At 41.2% G+C, this 22,256-nt stretch overlaps 3 protein-coding genes across 4 annotated transcripts in view; 2 read left to right on the top strand and 1 right to left on the bottom strand.

Moving 5' to 3' along the window:
- Positions 1-140: 140 nt before the first annotated feature.
- On the top strand, positions 141-9,887 carry LOC134877953 (nuclear autoantigen Sp-100-like). The gene is made up of 12 exons (XM_063903660.1): positions 141-249; positions 2,865-3,070; positions 3,557-3,619; positions 3,697-3,830; positions 3,911-3,964; positions 4,102-4,150; positions 4,263-4,427; positions 4,533-4,612; positions 6,444-6,489; positions 7,164-7,466; positions 7,571-7,646; positions 8,495-9,887. The coding sequence occupies exons 1-12, from the start codon at positions 227-229 to the stop codon at positions 8,652-8,654; spliced, it is 1,359 nt and encodes a 452-aa protein (XP_063759730.1). The 5' UTR covers positions 141-226; the 3' UTR covers positions 8,655-9,887.
- Positions 9,888-9,996: 109 nt separating this feature from the next.
- ccdc97 (coiled-coil domain containing 97) lies at positions 9,997-12,537 on the bottom strand. Of its 2 annotated transcripts, XM_063903659.1 has the most exons (7): positions 12,052-12,535; positions 11,806-11,982; positions 11,522-11,681; positions 11,228-11,316; positions 10,920-11,112; positions 10,633-10,756; positions 9,997-10,296 (listed from the first exon to the last, which is right to left on the bottom strand). In XM_063903659.1, the coding sequence occupies exons 1-7, from the start codon at positions 12,241-12,243 to the stop codon at positions 10,155-10,157; spliced, it is 1,077 nt and encodes a 358-aa protein (XP_063759729.1). In that variant the 5' UTR covers positions 12,244-12,535; the 3' UTR covers positions 9,997-10,154. The 2 variants fall into 2 exon arrangements, with proteins under 2 accessions (XP_063759729.1, XP_063759728.1); XM_063903658.1 differs by having other exon boundaries at positions 11,806-12,537.
- A 926-nt stretch (positions 12,538-13,463) lies between these two features.
- Positions 13,464-22,256, top strand: part of LOC134878544 (myocardin-related transcription factor A-like) — a 37,336-nt gene continuing 28,543 nt past the window's right edge. The window contains 2 exon segments of the mRNA XM_063904641.1: positions 13,464-13,568; positions 15,169-15,332. Coding sequence (XP_063760711.1) covers positions 15,200-15,332 — 133 coding nt within the window. The 5' untranslated portion in view covers positions 13,464-13,568; positions 15,169-15,199.

Genomic DNA, 22,256 nt, shown 5'->3' with positions numbered 1-22,256 from the left:
GTAAATTATATGTACACATAGATTACTTCATCACATAACTTTCTTTCCTCTATACATTCGGGTGGACAAATGTTAATCATGAACAGAATCAGGAAGTATATTATAAGGTAGCAGCCTTGACAGGCCACTAGGTGCCGCTGTTCCGCAGCAAATAGTTGTTTTTGTCCATTGTGGGACACCGTAGTTCCCCCGTTGTTTTGAGCGCGAACCGACGGTTTTGATTCTAATGTTTGCATTCACTTCAAAAAGGTAAAAAACGTCCAAACATTCAGTTTCTGAGACTAATGGGTTATTTTAGATGTTTATTTATCTGTTTGTGTCTCAGAGTGAGATGTTTACTTTGTGTCAGTTGATTTGGTTGTTTTTATTGGTTTAGCATGCAAGCTGATTCAGAAGAAGTGGGAAGCGATATTATCAACCTGCATTTTACGCATTCAAACAGTCGGTAGTTTTTAAACAGCTGTTGTTCTTGCCCCTCCAGCTGCAACTATGTTGGTTTGATCCTGGATCAAGTGTTTAATTCAGGGGTGTCCAAACTACGGCCCGGGGGCCAAATGCGGCCCGCGGGCCATTTTGAATCGGCCCTCAGCAAATTCTAAAATATAATGGAATAGGGCCCACAAATTAAACCTTTGATTGCTTATATGTTAAAATATATCAATGAACCCAATTTTCAAATAAATTCAGTCATTAAGAATCTAAAACATTTTCTAACAAATCTTAGTTGATTAAAAAAAAAGCCCAATAACTTATTTCTATAACAAGCTTGAAATTGAACCTTCATATTTACTCTTATTATAAGCAATCTGAGGCTTCTGTTTTAAGGAATGAGCTGCCAACAAAATTAATGAAACCCTAAAGAGAGATGAGATGTAGGATGTTTTTTCCTTAAACCACTTGAAAGTATCGTGCATTATTCACCTACATTTGATTTGTTTTGCTAACTTATAACTTCACTTATGAGGCAATATCTACCTCTATCAGTGGCCCAGCTCTCCGTATATTTTTCTGTATGTGGCCCTCGGTGAAAAAAGTTTGGACACCCCTGGTTTAATTAATGCATGTTTAGTCTTTAACTTCTTATTGGTCTAACATGATAGTTTACTTTTCATGGCTGTACGCTTCTCCGGGTTTGTGATCACATGAACGCGCTCATAGCCGGACAGAGAGACCCTAGGTTGACTTGAGTTGATAACCAGCATTGTAGGACCGGATAGCGAGATCGCGTTTGTTAGGTTTAGTTTAGGCAGACAACTCAAACATATCCTGGGTCTGTTGAACTGGCTTCGTGGTACAGGCCTCCGATCTGCTGTGTCCCGTTTTCCTCCCCTCTGCATAACATCCCATCACACATAAGAAACACAACGCTGAGACCCAGGGTGTTCAGAGAGGCTACGGTACATTTTGGTTACAATATCATTACATGTTTTTGCGTATGCCTTTTTAAAAAGCTCCCGAGTGGCGTACAGGTTTGCATGAATTTGTCCCGCAGACAGAGGTGTAAAGTAAATAGAGCGAAGCCCGGGAGTTAGCTCAGGAACTCGAGCACCGACGATACATTTACACGTGACGCGCCTCTGTGAAAACGGCCTTCAAAATAAAAGCGCGTACTCTTAATTGTCAATAACAAATATACCTTAAACATACCTAAAACCACAGCTAAAATGTTAATATATACTGGAGCTTAAATTAAGAAATATGTACTAAATAATGAAATGATTAATAATGTACCACCACATTTAAAATTGAACTTTCCATTTCCACTGGGTGACTAATTTCAGTTGGTGTTGATAAAAGGCCATCACAGAAAGTCACTCTGAAGATAACATGACATTCTGATGTGTGATTTCCAAATTAAAAGACCATCGCCCTCTCATACATGAGTTATCGTCCATCCGTTTTTAGATAAGAATAAACTAAAAACTGTCAATAATCAAATGTCCACCCCAACCAGCCACTCAGATACTAGATGTAGTGGCAGGGAGTTCCAGAGTCTGGGTGCCGAGCAGATGAAAGCTCGAGCCCCCATGGTGCTGAGGTGAGAGCTGGGGATGGACGGTAGTGGAGGGTGCGGGAGGGGGTGTATCCCTGGTTGTGGAGAGCTTTATATGCGAGTAGAATGTTTTTGTAGTCAAAACGGGATCGTACAGGAAGCCAGTGTAGTTGAATGAGATTGGGGGTGATGTGGTCGGATGAGTTGGTGCGGGTGATGATCCGGGGCAGCAGAGTTCTGAATTATTTGCAGTCTATTGGGGAGTTTTGTGGGAAGGCCAGTCAGGAACGCATCGCAGTAATCAATATGGGATGTAACGAATGAGTGGATCAGGATTTCAGTGCTGGGGTTGGGACAGAGATGAGCGGAGTCTGGAGATGTTCAGAAGATGGAAGAAGGCAATGCGGGTGATATTTTTAATGTGTGGTGCGAATGAGAGGGAGCCGTTCAGAATGACGCTTGCTTTTCACTTGGGCAGAGAATGATGTGGGGAAGCCGCCGATGATGGTGTTTTTTGACTTGGTGAGGGTGGATTTGGAGCCAATGAGCAGGGCCTCAGTTTTGCTACCATTGAGCTTCAGGAAATTCCTGCTCATCCAGCTCCTGATGTCCTCAAGGCAAATAACAACAGTCCATCACCTTCAGAAACATTAAGCTTATCAACCCCACAGATCTCACCACCCTGATTAATTGCTATCCCACATCCCCCCACCATGAGTCGTCAATGTGGATGTTAAAGTCGCCGAAGAGGATGACAGTAGGGGACATTGTACATACAGATGAAAACTATTGAACCTCTGGTAGAAACTCAAAGGTTTAGTTTACGCACAGTAATCAAACGTACTCTCACTGTATCCGTTTGTTTCGAAAGGAGAATGGAGCAGAGAAGAGCTCGGTCTCGAACCGATTCTGAGGAAGACGAAGATAAAGAACATTTGGATACAAGAAGTAGCCTCAGGAAAAAAAAGAGGTTAAACTATTATATAGACAATGGAGAGGACAAGAGGGAGGAGGAACATCCGGAAGACGATGAGCAGCCATGCACATCCAAACACAACAAGAGATCACAGCAAAATGGTAAATAATTCATCTAGCTTCCATGTATGTATGAAGGGTACTTCTGAGCTTGCCTGGGTATGATGAAGTGGGGGTGAAAGTGGTGGAGGAGGGCTGTGTCGACTCGCCTGAAATGGCAGCTGACAGACGGAGCAGATAGGGGTGGCGGCAAAGGGCACTGAGCAAGGCACCGCTCCCTACACTGCTCCCCGGGCGCCGTACATATGGCAGCCCACTACTCCTAACACTAGGATGGGTCAAATGCAGAATGTGAATTAATAAAAGTACATCTTTATTTAAAAGTTTGGCGGATGCTGCGATTGGCTTGTGGGAGATGGGACGACTCTGATTGGTTTACCCTGGGGAGTGATGGGCCCTATGCTCTTTAAAAGACAGGGCGAGCGAGCGAGAATTTGTGAATGACTCAATGTTTTTTTTACCGCTAATAAATATTCAGAAAGTTGTTAGTCGATGTTTGTATGACATGTCCATTTATGCAAAATCCAGGAGTCTTGACTGTATCCTGTGGAAACAAAAAGGGAACCCTCCACGTAGAAAAGCACAACAGCAGTAAGCATAAACCCGTTTTTTTTTTATGAATCCTATATTACCTTATTGTATTTTAACAGCTGTCGCTTTGTGTTTAGCCGAGGCGTGTATCGAGAGTGAGGGCCGCTGGTTTTATCCCCGTGAATTCGAGATCTTTGGGGGGAAGACCTCGAGTAAAAAATGGAGACACAGTATTCAACATGAAAATAAGCCTCTGCAGTGTTTGATTGATGTGAGATATTTGTCTTTTATAGACACGTTTTAATCAACGAAACAAGCACTTAATTAACAGCATTCTCCCTTTGATCACAGGAAGGTCACTTAAGCAACAAGTCATTTAAAAGGAGAGCGATGAGGGCAGTCACGGTAACTACAGCTTAGGAACACCAGGATGGGTCAAATGCAGAACACGAATTTCCCCACGGGGATTAATAAAAGTACATCTTCTACAATCAGAGTACTATGACAGTGAGGTTAATGCGACATCTCCTTTATTCTTCCAGCTAAAGAAAATCGTGTCATCCGATTGCACATCAGAGAGCTCGACTGAAGGTCGGTCCGCACTTTCACCCATCTCCAATGAAAACACACTCCTTTAGTATTTATACGAACTAACCAAGTGATGATAACGTAAATTGTACACCTTATTATATCCCTGTCACAGAATCAGAAATAGAGTCTGCAATAGAAACAGATGAAGACGACGACGATGACTGGGGTCTTCTCTATGCTAAAGATTTGTCAATGGTGGCAGAAGAGGGAGAAAGTAATGAGGAAAATGAAGAAGAGGTTGTGGACACGAGTAAAGAAGAGGAGGGTGAAATTCAAGGTGAGGATGTTCCTGATGTTGCTAATAACAAGAAAGCCAACAGTACGGGTGAAGCATCCCGCATGTTAAGCGACTAAATGCTGAATATAAGTCTTTGTCTTTCAGAAAGGGAACAATTTAACAATCGAACGCCGATGGAAACTCCGTTGAAGGAAGTAAAAGTTGTCCTGAGAAGATTTCCAGAGGTAAGAGTTGTTCCTACTTTTGTATATTAGGATTAGCTCGCAAGCCATTAAAGCTGCCAAGTTGGCCTCTTGTCTTAAGGCATGCAGAAGAAGCAGTAGAAGCTGCAGACATTTCTCCAATAGCAGAATTTTGAGATCGGGTTGCTCTTCTTCTGATTTCCACATTTGACATACTGTCCCTTGGTTTTAAATCATCTTGTAGGTCATCTGTTGTTGAATGAAGCACTGATTCAATTACCGTGGCAAAATCTTTCCGAACCAATCTCTGTGACTCCTTTTAATGTCCCTCTGAAAGCTGCCTCTGTATTCCAAGATACTGACTAACCATTCCTTTTGTTCATTTTGTTCACCCTCTGGGAGTAAAGGAATCAACAGTTCGTGTGAGATGATGGTATCTTCTCCAAGTTGAATTCAATTCTTTAAATGATTTTGCTCGAGGCATTTCCCTTCTCTCTCACATGTGCTTCTATCCCTGTTGTGAGTCCTTTTGATTTTATTCACGACGGTTTTTCGTTCCTGTTGGAGTTTTTTCGATTTTATTTACCAATGCCTTTGCAGTGAGTTTTCTTTCTCTCTTCCCATAGTCCTTTTCAGAACTTTCCGCGTCAACATTTATTTGACTCTTTCTTTTATTATTCGAGTTTCCTCCATGCACGAGTTAGAGAAACACACTCAAAATAAATTCCTTCAAAAGCATCACATTTTCACATCAGCGGAGGTAAACAGCGGTGGGTATAAAAGCTTCGTCCATTCCATAGATTTTAATGTGCACATTCAAAGCTTAGCTGGCTGTGATCCGCATTGAATGCGGCTTCCAACACGGTAGTCCTTTTATTAGCAGCCAGGGCTTACCTCTGGCAATGATCTCCGAAGATTGCCTCTCTTCATTCTTCTCCAATTGATCCTTAATCCGTGCGCTGCTTGGTGAGGATTATCTTACGCCTTGTGTGCTTGTTGTTTTTTGGTTGACAAAATATAGCGACTTCAGAAAACAAATAAGTCGCTGAGAGGCCGAGGCCGGGCATGGTCGGAATTGTGTGACGCGCTGTCAGAAAAATAACTTGTTGAGATCAGAAATAAAAATAATGTGATCTAATGAAGTAACGGGACGATCAACTCAGGACAAGAAATTATAATAATCCAATAATCATAAAGTGTGCGGCCAACAAAAAACGACCCTCTCGTCATCCTCGCTTCCACACACACGCACACACACACACACACACACACACACACACACACACACACACACACACACACACACACACACACACACACACCTGGCTCAGGTGAACAGGTGATTATAATGAATTCCTGTGAGTGCCGCCCCAATCCATGTGACCCAAACAAACCAACCCATTGCGATCACACACACACACACACACACGCACACACACACACACACACACACACACGCACACACACACACACACACACACACACACACACACACACACACACACACAATAATATCTTATAGCCTCATAATAACAACAACAATAAGAATAATAATAATACAAACCTTTAACCAAGCTAATTGGTGTAAAACTAAATACATCAGCAGTGTACGTTTCACGGCTCATACACTGACACTTATGCAATCCCCCAGGAAGATGCAGGCCTTGAAGCACATTTCTTAATTGGGGATACTTTTTTTCTAGGTAAATTAAATGATCAGTACCCACACCTCAGTCATTAGGTCATAACAACAGTTGTAAAATGCGCAAAAAGCAGAATCTAGAGTTATGGATGTGGAAAAACCAATGGAAGATATGACTTTTGTACCGTTGAAAAAGGACTTCTGATTATTCTGTATGTGCTTTCGTTTCAGGTCACGACAGATTGTCTGTCCATCCGCTTACATCGTCAGCGAGAAGGTTGTTGTCATGACCCTTGTTTTGTATGTTTCCTGCTTTATTTTGAAATGGTTTCCCCTCCTGTGGGATGTTTAGCTTCACTTCCTGTCTGTGTTTCCCTCCTGTGCCTGATTGTGTCATCGTGTTCACCTGTTGCCCCTGTGTTTCTCCTCCCCTCCCCAGCTGTGTCTTGTCTTGAGGTTACCCTTGTGTATTTAGTCTCTGTTGCCCTTTTGTCTCTTGTTTGGTTGTCGTCGTTTCCCACCTGGTCTAGTCCATGTTACCTGCCTGTTCCTGTCCGTCCGTCTGTCTGCTCCTGTTCCTGGTGTCCCTGTGTCCCCTGGTTAGTGTAGGTGGGGTTTGTATTTGGTTGAAAGTACAGCTTTGAATTGAATAAAGATCGCCTTTTGTTTGGACCCCTACCTGCCTCCCCTTGTTTTACTGCACTTGGGTCCTATTTCCCCAACCCTCGACAGTTGTATAAACTAATATAACAATTGTCCTAAAGCAAATATATTAGTGTGTAGTGTGAACAGTGGGATTAAGTCATTGGGTTTATTGTGGGGTGATACTCCAATGCACGGCTTGTTTTAACATGTTGACAAACCAAAGTCAAAGAAAGCTAATTCCACATATTATGCTACTCTGTGAATCAAGTGATTATGTTCTCTGACCAAAGTTTTATGTGTGAGCAGACTTTTTTTATGAGCCATTGGAGGAGGAAACAAATGGAGAAGAGAGAGCGCACGCCATTGATCCCTCACAGACCGCCAAAGATGACGAGGAAGAGTTGAGAGAGCGGTTTACACAAAGTAATGAAAGTAAACAAGATGGACACAGAAAACTTCGAAGTGAAACCTCGGCAGCAAAAATTAGACCTAAAAACCTGGATGAAACTATAGACACTGGAACCACCAGCGTTCATACTGCCATCTTCAGTACCCCCCTCTCAGGAGTCACACAAAGAACCGAGAACACCACAGCACACATTCAGAAAGGTATTAAGGAAGAGAATAAATACGCAATGTTCAAGATGTTTGGAAACTGTTAGAGAAGTATTGTTCAATGTTTGTGCTTGAAATATACTCCACTTCCTGTGCAGGTACCCAGAGGGAGCTGGATGACAACATCACACCATCTGGTCATGATGCTGCACAAGTGATGGAGATAGAAGCAAGGTGAGGTCCAGCACGCACATTACTAAGTTAAACAAAGAGGCTTAATTTGCATGTAGGTGAGACAAAAAATATATGTATTTATTAATTTAATTCATTTCTATTTTTGGTCATTTATTTATTTTCTGTGGTGGAAATTCCACACTTTGTCACTTTCTGGTAAGAAATGAACAAATATACAAGTTTAAACCAAAGTTTGGTTCAGGGGCGCAGATAGTGGAGGGGAGGGGGGGTTACGGATGGTCTGTCCTCCCCATTCATTCAAAAATGATCAAAATATACAATATATTTGTTCACATGAAAAATGATCCTTCTTGCACGTAAAGGTAAATACCAATGAATGTTAATTCACATACATACTTACATTGGGTTATATTTGATCTGCAAACAGTTCATATTTGCGCTTACGGTTAATATTAGGATTGTAAAACACATAGTAAGTAAATATCGTGAAAATAATTTCTCTCAGTTTCGCCCCCCCCCCATTTCTAAAGTCTCACCTGCGACCCTGGTTGTGTTATTTAATGAAAATATAAAGCATTTAACAGAATCAATCTACTCTGAAAGGACAGAGTCTTGCACCAGCAATGCAATCACTCCATACAGGAAAAGACACAGGAAAGGGAAGGTCTCAGCCAATCAAGTTACAGGACGTTCAAATCATGGCTAGATGAGTTAACAAAGCATCCATGGTGATTAAATGACCTTACATCCATTTGAATCATGTCCTGAAGATGGTAAGCTTGAGAACATTCAGAAGTTAGTGTTGGTTAAACTGTGAGAAAATCAAAGTCATAATGACTTAAAGGAGACTTATTATGATACATTTCCACCATATTTTCCTTCCACAGGGATCCTCAAACCTCAAGCAGCACGTCAGTCTCCACTTCCTGGGATCCGGAGACAACGGACCTTGAGCAGCTGAAGAGAGAGAAAATCAAAATGCAACTAAAGGTCTTGAAGTTGCAAGAAGAGTACTACACTCTGAAAATAAGGGAACATAAAAAGTGAAGTCGTTTTACTGAATCTACAGGTTATCAGTGACAGGGAGTGCCAAAGGACAAAGCAGTCACTCAAGGATCGAAGCTTAAGCTGTTTGTAGAATTTTTAAGGGAGTAACATTTTTTTTATCCTATTAGAAACTGATAGCCAAAGACAATCTAATGTTGTCCTAACCTTTCAATAAAATGTGTGTGAGGGGTCATGGCTGCATTTAATGACAAAGGTCTTGTTTTAATATTTTCTTAAAGCGAAAGCAAATATTTCTTCTTCTCAAAACCAGACCTCATTATTTTTGGGTGAATGAAAATGATTGTACTTTACCAGCCATAGGCGTGATCTGAAATGTGCATCAGAAGTTTATGCAGTTTGAATTGTGCCAATACAATACACATTTTTTCCAAAATAAGGTCCCATGGTGGTAGACCGGAAAGGGAGGGACTTAGGCTCTCTACGGTGTCTAATACGTTCCTTCAGGTTATATAAAGGTGCGTGCTTTTTTTTAAACCTCAAACCGTAACCTAGCTTTTATTCTGTCTGCACTGTGCGGCTCCTTCAGTGACAGGATACCACAGGTCCTTCCTTCCTGCAGTGGTCAGACTCATGGCCCCTGTTAGACACATGGATTGGCCCCCACAGAGTCCAGACCCAAACCCGATTGAGAACATTTGGGATGTGCTGGAGAAGACTTTGCGCAGTGGTCCGTATCTCCCGTCATCAAAACAAGATCTTGGCGAAAAATTAATGCAAGACGGAAATAAATGTTGGGACGTTGCAGAAGCTTGTGGAAACGATGCCACAGCGAATGCTTGCCGTAATCAAAGTTAAAGGCGGTCCAACGAATATTAGTGTGACCTTTTTTTGGCCAGGCAGTGTATAGTGTGGGGCGGTGGTGGCAAAGTCCATAGGGGCTTGGCCTGGGAACTGGAAGGTCACCAGTTCAAGTCCCCGAAAGACCAAGTGCCACCGTGGTGTCCCTGAGCAAGACACTGGTTACCTACACTGCTCCCCGGGCGCCGTACATAATGGCAGCCCACTGCTCCTAACACTAGGATGGGTCAAATGCAGCGACCGCATTTCGTTTCCATTCCTAGTACTTGTACTCTGTGCAATGACAATAAAGTTGAATCTTCATCTTCTTCATATGACTTATTTGTAAAACTTGTTTTTTAGCTTTAGGAGAGGAAATGTATCTCACATACTGACATAAAACTGAAGATGTGGAACTGAATGTATCTGATCAAATCCTTGTTTTGTCCTTTTTATTTTTGTAGATTGAAACTGATGATTTTTCTTTAGCAGGAGGGAAACAAAGTGAATAGAAAACTGCTAACTGGTGACTAAAAGGCACAAATACAGTCTTTCATTCAGGGATTTATTTAAAAAACAATACTCATAGTTATGACCAGCCATGTTGGCATTCACGTGTTAGACAAACCAATAGAATGCTTATCATTTTTTCCTACATTTGTATTTACAGATCACTCAGTGTAGTGAGTGCTTATACATCCACTATTCTGTCATGTTTTCTTCATCTTCGTCATTTTCCATCTCTTCCTCCTCTTCATCATCATCATCTTCATCAAAGTATTTATCCTCCTCATCTCTGGTGACGATGTCCAAGTTGTCGTAGTCTGGGTTCTCGTCCACCTCACTGAAACGGAAACACAAATGCTTAGTCTACACACTTTCAAAGTAACACACAGGTTTGGTAACTTTATCATAAATTTACTGTTTGCTATTAATATGTTCCTTTATAAGATGGAACATTTAACAATTAACCACAGTACAATATTTTAAAACTCCTGAAGGCTTATTTGTAAAATAGTCAAAACCAGTAGTGTAGTCTAACAAACGATCAACACTAAGTAACTTTTCTTAAATGTATCTTATTGAAACCCCAAACAAACAATGTTTACATTCATTATTAATGTCTGTAGGCAGATCGCTCCTTAACGTTGTATAAATGTTAGGTGTCGTCATGGCTGACCTGTAGTTGATATCCTTGTCTTTGCCATCCAGGAAGCGCTGGTGCATCTGACCGATAAACTCCTCCCTGAGCAGAGCCTTCTCCTCGGCCGTGGGCTCCCAGTCCTTCTGCTGGGCGGTGTTAACTTCAGTAGGAACAAGAAGAGAGACATGATGATTGTTAGCAAAAAAGAGGGAGCGAGGGAGTCAAGTATGTTAGCAGAACAAAACCAGAGACCGTTTTCTTCATCTCTTCAATCCACAATTCAACAGAAACTAGGTTTAGGTTATAACTTCAGCCTCTCTCACCATCTTCCTCATCCTCCTCCTCCTCCTCCCGCGCTCCGTCCTCTCTCTCCTGCTCTCTCTGCAGGCGATCCTGGATCAGACGCTCCTGGTAGGAGTTGAGGAGGAGTTGTGCGAGCCCCCCTTTGCTTCCTGCTGGAGCCTCCGGCTCCCCCTGTGCAGTGTCCTGCATGGACTCCTGGGAGCGCACCAGCACCTGGAACATTAGTTGTTCAGAGTTTAAGTAAAAAATATGAATATATATCTGCCTCTACTTGACTGGTAGTCATGAAATAGAAATATGCCTGCACTGCTCTGCATCATGCTCTCACCTCCTCATCAGTCAGGTACTGGCCGATATATTGTTCATACAGTAGTGGCTCCCTTATCCGCATCTGTTCCTCACTAAAATACTCTCCGCCTGGAAGAGGGAGGACAAGGGGGAAGGACAGAAGAGGACAGCATTTTTATTAAACAAAGATAATGTACTTCATCAGGTATATGGAAGATACAAGACTGCTACTGTTTGGAGAAGAGATTGTCAGGGTGTAAAGTAAAACGTCTAATAACAATGTCTAATTTGTAATCTCCAATTATCTCTTTCATTAGACAAAACAAAGCCCTACCCTCCTGCAGGGCCCTGAGAGCAGCATAGCGCTGGTTTCGAACCCTCGTCCTGTTGGTGAATGCTGCAGCTCTTCTCTCTATCACTTTGCTGTAATGTAGAACTCGTGGATCTGAGATGACGTGGGCAAATGCTGACAGGTTCGGGGGCTTGAGGCACACCTAGAAATGGGAAAAGAGTAGATAAATGAAAAACCTAAAACCTAATAGCTCCTTTCAGCTGCTGCCAAGAATATATTCACACCAATGCGTTTGTATATACACATATGGAGCTGTGCACGCTTACATGGTATCTCTCCAGGAACACCAGCGGTCTGCTCCTGTACTGCTGCAGGAGCTCTTCTCTGCGCTGCTCCAGGGTCAGCTCAGCGTCTCCTTTCTGCTGGCTCTTCACTGAGCTGCCACTCCTGGCTATGGCTTCCACCATGTCATTCACACAAGTGGACTCAGCTTGGCTCACGGGCTGTGTGACAAGTAGACACTCAGTGAGTAAGATGATAAACGAAAAAAGGCAACACTGCTGATTTCTCACCTGTGTGTCTCGTTGTTGTTGTTGTTGTTGTTGTTGTTGTTGTTGTTGATGATGTTGATGTGTGTCTGCGGGGCGGTGAAAGCCACATATCTGGGAAAATGTGACCACATTTTCATCCGGTAATTCACTCTCGTCTTCACTCTCAATTAAACGAGGTTGCGTTTTAACTGGAGGGTCTATTTCACCCCACATGATTGCCTGTTAGCTTTCTAACGTGTTGACAGTGGAAGCTAACTCAACTAGCTAACAAGCTAACCTTTATGTCCGTTGTTGACCCTTAAACTATACTGAAAATGTTGCCATGAAAACCGAAGGCACTGATCAATTGTTCTTAATTTGTTGTGAACGTTAGCTCGTGAAAAAAACAATATATTACAGATGAATTAAACACATTCGTTTCACTTGTTTAGCATTAGCAATGTTTGGCCTCCATATTGGTCCGTCAAACGTATTGGTCCCCTGTTTTGTCAACGAAACAATGGTTCCGCCCTGATGCGGCGGTGCTGTTGAATGTGTCGCCATCTGGTGGTAGCTTTGTGACATTAGAAAGTGGATAACTATTAGAATAAATAAAAAAATACATCCTTTTTTATTTCAAATATACAATAATTATTTACCATGATGTTTTGGTCTGCGCTTACTGCTTTAAAAAGATATGTGGAACAGCCTTCCCTTGGATCTAGCACTACTCATCTGTTTAAGTACATTTGTTTAGAAATGTAAGTAATTTTAGTGGTATAACTGTTTTCGTGTTATTGATTTATCTTATTTTGTCTGTAACACTTTCTGTGTTGTTACACAAACTTGTTAAAAGAAAAAAATGTAATTATTTCTCATTTTAATGTTTTAATTGATCTTATAATGCTCTGTAAAGCACTAGGCTGCATCTTGCATGAAAGCTGCTGTATACATAAATTATTATTATTATAAGTGAAATTGTGTACGTTTAAATCATTGTATTTATTTGATTTGATCTCATCTTCAATTTCCACATTCTCCCTAATGTATCAGTGCTGAAAATATTAAAGGATCACACAATGCTGTAATGTTTACAAGTCAAATAGGTGCATCTTCTGTTTGCAGGACAGGTGAGTCACTTAATTGTTTTACTGCCGAGCCAAGAAGCACTCAGGATCAAAGAGGAGCCACTCCCACAGAAATACACTGACAAACATTTGATATCCAGTCCACTTGTTAGATTATTTGGTGCCGACTAACAGCTGACACACAACATGTTTATATCTCAGATGTCTTTGAAGATGCAGCGTTGCGCCATCACATCGATGATTTCAAATCAATCTTAAGAATTGCTATAAAAGGTGTCCATCCACAGTCAGAAGGCTAAACAATACGAGCTGTATTTTGAAAGTTTTAACAGGAAATTGATTTTTCTCATCCTGCTTGACTTCGCACAAACTTCTCTTGTCAGCGTCCACAAACTCTGCCAGTCTGTGGGTTGAATGTGTTCGACATAAACAATAACATGGACGCAATACGGGAACAAAGATAATACCACGGTACGTATTGAAACCCAATTTTAGGATGCTGCGTAATGCTATTTGAGAAACTGCTTTAAGGTACACCGTCAAACCTATATTATTATTACGTCACATTTAATTTAGCTGACGCGTTTATCGTCACAATAAATGCAATCTCAGAAGAGCTACAAATCCTTCTGTTACATTCACTTGAAATAAGCCAAACCATATTTTTTAGAAAACCAGGAGGATACACCTTATTGACTCAGTAACATTGCACTTGAAAGCTATCCTAACATTAATAAGTTCTCATTTACTCCAGTACTGAACTTGAGTAAACAATTGAGGTACTTCTACACCAATGGATTATTTTCACCTTATAATTGCCTACCTTTTCCCCACTTTACTCCACTCAAACTTGTGAGCATGGGCATCACATTGTTCTGAAAGGTTGTTATCAGATTAAACCAAAATGCAATTCACTTGTAACGTAAGACTACTATTTGTCAGCAACACCTGTGGACCGGGATTAACAATGTGAGGCTACAAGCTAATTATAACCTTAAAGGCAATATCAACACCTGTAGCCGAGATATTCATACAGGATTTACACGGACAGGCTACGGGACAATATCACTCAACACATGTATCATCTATCATGCAGGATTTACACATCATGATTGCAACAATATCAACACCATTGACATGAACAGGCTACTTACTCTTATCACAACCTTCAGGACGATATCAATCAGCACCTGTGTCTTCCATTATACAGGATTTACACAACTTGATCGCAACAGTATCAACACACAAGGCCTTTTCAATGGTGAAAAGCACACAAACTGTCCCACAACAGTACTATGTTTCAACCCCGTTGCTAAAAAGCGAGAGTTATATTTTCTATTGCAAAATGACACTGGTTGTGCAAGGTTGTTCTATCTGCTTTTTCTACTGACAAAGCTGCAGAAAGCAGAGTCATGTTTTCCCCTGTGACTGGACTTAATGACAGCTGCACTCCAAACATTGTTTACATTCCAACACAAACACGCAGGGATATTCTGGAGCTAAATTAAGCCGGTGTTGCCCCCTTTGTCTTCCTGTGCAGTGTCTCATACAATAGAATCTGTCTCATGGCACAATGACCGAGGTCATGTTGTCAGCTCTGATATCAGACACATTATATTACTCTGAGTAAGACTTGAAATGAGTCACAGATATGCTTTTGGTTGGACTCTAATAACAACTGCAGCATTTTAATAATACTGTCTCCTTTTCCTTTGGAGTGTAAAGAACATTTAAAGACTATGTTGTAGAAGGACAATAATTAGCCCGCATAATGATTGAAGACATGCTCTCTCATTTCGAGTCTGCTTTTTGGGGAGTTCTTGCTTTCCAGTAGTTTGCAATATAGGGTTTTGTGCATGTAAACGGTCTCCAAAGGCTACAATCCCAAAGATCCCTCCAGAGGGAGAACATTTGGAGGGGTTTGGTGGATAGGGAGGGAAGATGCTTTATGTTATGAGGTTACACTTGAACAGTATTAGTGTCTGTTTGTTGTGCATGGAATCTCAGGGCTCCTAAACTCAGCTTTGCACCACCCCAAGTGTGTGCGCTAATGTGTTTCTTCACCTTCTAGGTCCAAGCCTCGCTCTGAATCCCTGGTGATAATGGAGAACGAGTTTGGAGCGAATTCAGGTGCCTTCATCCCGAGCCCTCAGAGTGACGCCGTGGCCAATGAGCTGCAAGAGCTGTCCTTACAGCCTGCCCACAACCTGCTGCCAGTCAGAGAGGGGAAGGACGGTAAGCTGGAATTTTCGACACTCAAAATCAAACTCATGCAAAGTCACGTTTGGCGTCCCTCAAGGATCTCTAAGGGGCCCACACATTCTGTTATTTTTGAAACAACGGAGCAAAAAACTAAGGAATTTTGTGTGTCTTTGATTATGAATACAATACTTTATAGAAATCTAGTTTGTTCACCTCATAGGATATTTCACTTTTATTAAAACTGTGTCTCTAAAGGAGTCTGCAGAGAAAACTGTTTATTTTGAAACAGGGTTCATATGTAAGGACTAAGGCTCATTTACACCTGATATTAAAGGAACATTCTGGAGTTTCTTTGCAGTAACACTATGGACAAAGGTTTTTATTTGGGGTGCCTGTTTTTCTGGTTCCTAATGTGCACTTGTGTGTGAGGTATCAGTCATTTTTAAATGTTTTCTTGCAGGCTGCAGCTTCTACTTGTAGTTTTACCTGGACCTGCTTAACGTAGCAGGAAGAGAACTTTTGTTGTTTTAATCACGATACTGGTCATGCTGTTCTCATTTTTTATTAAACCTCATAACCTATAAAATCATTTAACCTATAATAGTCAACTCCTGAGCATAAATTACTGCAGGTTTTACACCAATACATCCAGCCTTAAGTATAAACCATTTCCTCCTGAATGGATCAAGCTTTATCCACTGGAAACATCACAGGGATCTTCAGTTTTGAATAATTGAGTTTCAGAAGTCCATAGGAAAATATCTGCTACTGTAAGTCAACAACTGACAACAATAAGAGTGTAGACAAAGGACCCCTATTTTACAAAGTGGGCATGGCACCCCCTGCTGGCCAAAATGAAAACCACAACAGACTTTTTTTCAAACACGTTTGAAACCATGGTTTATGAACACAATACCATTTGTTGTAGTTTATTTTTCAAGTCGAGTGAATCAGTCCCGGATAACCCCTTTTTAGTGTGTGTGTGTGTGTGTGTGTGTGTGTGTGTGTGTGTGTGTGTGTGTGTGTGTGTGTGTGTGTGTGTGTGTGTGTGTGTGTGTGTGTGTGTGTGTATGTGTGTGTGTGTGTGTGTGTGTGTGTGTGTGTGTGTGTGTGTGTGTGTGTGTGTGTGTGTGTGTGCGCGCGCAACTCTAGCCCCAGTGTGCTCAGTTTAAGAGGCTCTGGATATAGCGGTGAGGGCAGCTGGTCCTGCTATTTAAACCAGTTGGAGAAAGTAAAGAGGTTAAGAGCAAAGAGAGATGAAATATCAGAGGAGGGGGATGGGTGGAGGTAAAGAAAGCTTATTGGCTGAGGAAATGTGGAAACTGGGTGCAGGGGATCTTAAGAGGAACGAAATAAAAGGTCAAAGGAAGAGATCTTACTGTATGTGGGATTATAGAGGAGAGGTGCATGGGCCTACAGCACCAACTCGGTCTTTGTAAGAGCGAGACACCCACTCTGTGGTGGTTGTGTGTTTGTTTTTGTAGTTGTTTGAGGTCTCTTGGTACTAGTTATGCATGTTTTCTTCAAGATCATTCTATCTTTTGTTGATCTGTTCTGGTCTTTTTTTGTCATTTTGTGTCTGTTTTTGGTCTCTTTATTAATTCTTATTGGTCATGTTTTTGCCTTTTCTGTGTCTTCGAAGTCGTTTTTTTTCTTTGATAGTGTTTGTGGTCCTTTGGTCCCTCATTGTGGTCATTTTGCATCTCTTACTTGTCTCTTCAAGTGATATTTTGGCAGACTTAGGGCCCCTGTTAGGCTTGTTTGCAACTTTAGCCAGAGAGACTTAGTCGACAAGACATGTGCTGATACACAATTCAATGATGGAAAACAATGCATTTTTTATGTCTCCTATACTCAATCCGTCCTTGGATTTCAGTTAGAATTACCTTTGGATCAATAGTTAATAACCACATTTCTATTTTGAGGGGGGTTATACCTTAGTGGCCTGTTTGAACAACAAAAGGCTGACTCGTGTAAAGAGGACAGTGGGGAAAAGAGTCAGGAAGTAAACATTTTACACCTGAGATTATCTATCGAACCCAAAGTTGGTGACAGCTTTTGTCCCAAATACATTCTGAGTCTACATTTTGTAAGAAAAAATCTGATTATTGAAGATAATACAGAAACATTCATGACCACACCACCAGGGGGGGAGATAATTTGACACTTGTTTACAGGTTTGTCTTGTGTTAGGAAGAGCATAGATGCTGAAACTGAAGACGAGGCTGACACGTACTAAATACAAATAAATAACTTTGTAAAAATACCAAGACTACATTTAACCCTGGCTTATTTAAATATATGTATCTGTGTAATTTGTCTGTTAAAATACCTTTAAGCAACCACCGAATATTAGATTCACAGCTTTGCATATTAACCGGACCGAGGTACCATTAATCATTAGCTAAAACGTCTTGAAGCCTGGATCATTTCCTCCTGTGTGTACCTTATCCTCTTTAGAGCTTTACTTTAATGTCTCTCTGAAGTACTGAGTCAGGTTTTTAATGAACACACACACTGACAAATGCGTGTACAGCAGCTACTTTAGTCCTGACCTTTGCCCTGTAGTCTCATCATTTCCTCTCAGTGGCATTACAACAAATCCTTTTAATAGATCCATGGACTTCCTCTCCAGAGAAGACAGATAGCCAGGATGTCTAAAGGGTCAAAGAGGCCAAGGCTTAAAGGAGACCTATTATACTTTTGGGATTTTTCGCTTTCGAGTGTTATATAGGTTTTTGTGCATGTCTTCATAGCCCCACCCCCCTGAAACGCCTCGATTGGACATCACTATGTAACACTTGCGATCCTTTAGGCTAGCGCTCTAACACGTTGTACGTGATAGGTTAAGGGGCGGGACATCTCCAAGCAGTTGACCAATCACAACAGAACCGACCAGCTAACCAATCAGAGCAGACTGGGCTCTGGTTTCAGACAGAGGGTGAAGAGAGGTGCTGCAGCACAGACAGTATGAGAGAAATAAAGAGCTTTTTGAACATTAAAGCATGGAGACATGTCCCAGGAGTGACACAGAATACAAATATGAACCTGAAGATGAGCAGAATAGGGCCCCTCTAATGATGCAGCAGGTAAAGGTGGCCTTTATTTAGTAGCTTAACCTATAATAATATATCATAAATAGATTGATTTGATTTATATTCTGTATAAATAACATAAATCTGCTACATGGAAGAGGAAGAAAACACCATTAGTAATCCCCTAGGAACAGTTCAGCTAATGACCAATGCTGCATAATAAATGTAGGGGAGTAAAATGAACAAACATCGCCTACACAATGTAGTGTAGTAAAATTATAAGGAAGCATCATTTGAAAAAACTCAATTGAAATACAAGTATCTCACATTTTTACTGCACATACATGTAGATACACTGTTGGAGAATAAACACAACTACACACAAACACACCCAGCAAAGCGGGATTATCCCTGCCGGCGCTTTTGTCGGGGTCTTATCTGAAGTAATGGCGGATCACAGTCCTGATTCGTTCCCCCCTCTCTTGTCAGACTGTGGAGTTCTTTGCCTGGGGACACCACATCTTGAATATTAACACGCTCTCATACGAAAATGCACCCGCAGACACATAACCCTGCATATTTAACGCAGGGACACAGAAACTGCTATTTATGTGCATCAGATCTCTCTTTTATGGCTCTGTTTTTAAAGCCACCACTTAATTTGTTTCATCAACGCAACGTGAACACGACAAGCAGAGACGGTTCATTGTAACGCCACCCGACAGATGCTTAGTGTTTTCACCTTGAACGGGCCCTCTCGCACCTTTTTATGTCATGTCGCATTACCTGGTGTCATCGGAGATAATAATGGAGATGAATGAAAGTGTCAGCGGACGATGCAGGTGTTTTATTCTGACAAGGAGGAGGGGAGGAGAGCTGGAAGAGAGAGATTAAGGCGTGCATGTAGATATACGCTTTGCTGACCTTCTGAAAGGAAATACATCAGCTGGTAGTGAGGCTAGGGATGCAGATTTGTACTTTTATCTCAAATAAAAACCACAATTGCTTTAAAAAAATATATATATATAAAGTAATAAATAGTAATCATTTCTCCCCTGTGTCTCCTGCATCTTAAATCATTGTACTTTAAAAGAAAAATGTATAAAGGAAAAGTCGATTGAGCATTTTCCGGCCTCTCACGGTCAGTTTTACAATGTCTTTTTACAAAGCTGTGGATGATCGAAAGTTGTAGGTGATAGATATGGGAGATTTTAGCAATTAAGATTCATTTTATTTAATAACAAAATGTAATTCCTTTGAGCATTTTTATATGGTCCAACTTAAAGGGAAAGGAGAAGCTGCTGCCGCTCGTTACCCCGCCTGTTCACCCTTTTTTTATATTAAATTTGGATTGATGCTGCTTATTTTTGATCCAGATATTTTTTCATTTGCGCTGAAAGTTTCAACTAATGCTGCGTCTGAATTCGGACACTAGTACACTGCCATGTGGCGCACTGCGTGGGTCCAGAGTGCGGGAATTCTGACCAGTTAGCATTGTTGCACACGGCTGTTTGAGACGGGTTGAGCTAGCAGTAGCTAACTAGCTAGCTAGCCAGCAATGCTATTGTTAGCGTTAGCAAATCAAAACAGAGTGCTCAGTTGACTCAATAAAACAAATGGTTTCTTCTAAATCCAAAGCAAAGTGGTACGCAACTTAAATAGAGAAAATATCCGACATGTTGTTTCTATGGTGCTGTGTTCACTAACTGTAATCGTGGCTACGGCCGTTAGCAAAGATGGCGATGGTGGTGGATAATACGTTTCCAGCACACTCACTTCTTTAAAATCTTAGAGTGCACAACACTGTACTCGCAGTGCACTGAATTTTATATTGAAGAATGTTTGCTACAGATCTTATTTTCTGCCTTGGCCTACATCATTATACCCTCCCTGCAGCTCTGAAGGGAAGCTTTCAAACATGGTTAGCGGGAAACAGCAAACACCAAATTCAGACAGGTGTGCGGCAAGAAAAACAAACAAAGTGTTGACGAGTGGAAGCAGGTGTTGTGGTGTGTGTGTGTGTGTGTGTGTGTGTGTGTGTGTGTGTGTGTGTGTGTGTGTGTGTGTGTGTGTGTGTGTGTGTGTGTGTGTGTGTGTGTGTGTGTGTGTGTGTGTGTGTGTGTGTAATAATTTTAGGAGGCCTGAAGGCAAGATGTCAGAGAGGTGCTCACACAGGTGCATATATCCTTGATACCGCACTCAGCTTAGATCAGAAGGGCTAAGTGAGAGGAATTTGGTGAGAAGGAAAGGGGCACCACTCACAACATGTGTGTATCTGTGTATATATGTGTGTGGGTGGGTGTGGGTGTGTGTGTGCTCGCGTGCGCCTGTTTGTGTCTGTCAGTGTCTGAATGACGTACAGCCGTGAGTTCAGCAGCAGCTGGTACAGACTGCTCGATCACGGATTCACAGACATTTGACACACACACGAGCTCACAGACGCGTCTCAGTCGGTCAGCTGCAGCAGAGGCTCAGTACTTTAGGACTCACACACTCTTTTTGTATTTCAACATTCTACATACATTGAAGGAGGACTTTGTTGTAAGGAATGCTTTCCTTCAATCTAATTAAGGAGGATTTTTAATGCCTCTTTTTAAAGTCTTTGATTTCAGAAACTTTTCCCAGCTCTATGTTTCTTGTTTCATTCGCTTTGAAGAATATTTTTCATATTCATCGCAACGTCGTCACAGAGGATTACGCCCTTCTGTTCTGCGGTCGTACAGCCTGACATTTCCTACTTCTTGCTTCCTGCTTCTCCCCCCGCCTTGGACTCATTTAGATTAAGATCTTAGTTTGATCGCGATGCTGGAACACCTGCCTTGCATCCGCATTGACCCCGCCCCCCTCAGGTCTCAGCCAATCAGCAGGGACATGGAGGAGAGAGCGCTCCGTTTTGAGTTAGAGCGGCAGGCCTGTCAGAGTGTCAGACAAGGTGGGACATTTGTTGTTGTGTGTCATGCTTAGATTTTAGGGCTGGTATTGCAATTGCGATGTGATTCACGATATTGTGGGGATTGATCATTTTGAATCATAATTGTCATTGAAAAATAATCATGGTTTGATTTCTTGAGATCTCTTCCAAACGGGAAGGAGATTTATAGGCCGGGATGTCTATTCAACTTCATTAAAAACAGTATTTGAACACATATTCAGCCTTAATCCAATATTGTGCTTCTTGCAATTTGAATATAGCTCTTGACTTTTTGATTAAATCTCAATGAATTGTGCCTCAGTACTTTGTAACAATAGTCAAACTTGCTTGTTGGGTGAATGCCTCGGCTTAAGTAGATTCAAGATTCAAGATTCAAGAAGCTTTATTTATCCCGAGGGAAATTGAGGTGCAACAGTTCAATACAAAGAAGGAAGGAGAAATATACACTCAATATAACTAAACTACTAAATATACATCAAATATTACTAAATATACACTAAATATACATCAAATATTACTAAATATAAACTGAAATAACTGAGTATAAACTAAGTATAACTAAATATAAACTAAATGTATCAACAAGAAGAGCAGCTTTGCAAATATGAAATAGTGAAATAGTTACAGTAACTACGTAGGTATATACAATATACAACAATACGTATAGTGCAAATGGCAGTACAGTAATAAGACAACTAATAAAACTAAGCTGAATACTAAATACTGAATACTAAATACTAAATAAAGTGACATGTGAAAGTGAAAGTAAAGTGAAATGACAGCATTGCGATGAAATAAAGTGTCACTGAGTCTCCAATGTTCCTCTAACGACCTGAGGTGGATGAGTTAAAGAGTCTGATGGCCACAGGGAGAAAGGACTTCCTGTGGCGTTCTGTGGTACACCGGGGTGGAATGAGTCTGTTGCTGAAGGTGCTTCTGTATGAGTTGTTTTAGAGCAGTAATTGGCCAAATGTCCACTCAGTCAATATT

The sequence above is a fragment of the Eleginops maclovinus genome, chromosome 16, assembly GCF_036324505.1.
Source record: "Eleginops maclovinus isolate JMC-PN-2008 ecotype Puerto Natales chromosome 16, JC_Emac_rtc_rv5, whole genome shotgun sequence".
Lineage (NCBI taxonomy): Eukaryota > Metazoa > Chordata > Actinopteri > Perciformes > Eleginopidae > Eleginops > Eleginops maclovinus.
Note: the sequence above shows the minus strand (reverse complement) of the source record. Positions and strands in the feature narration are given on the sequence as shown.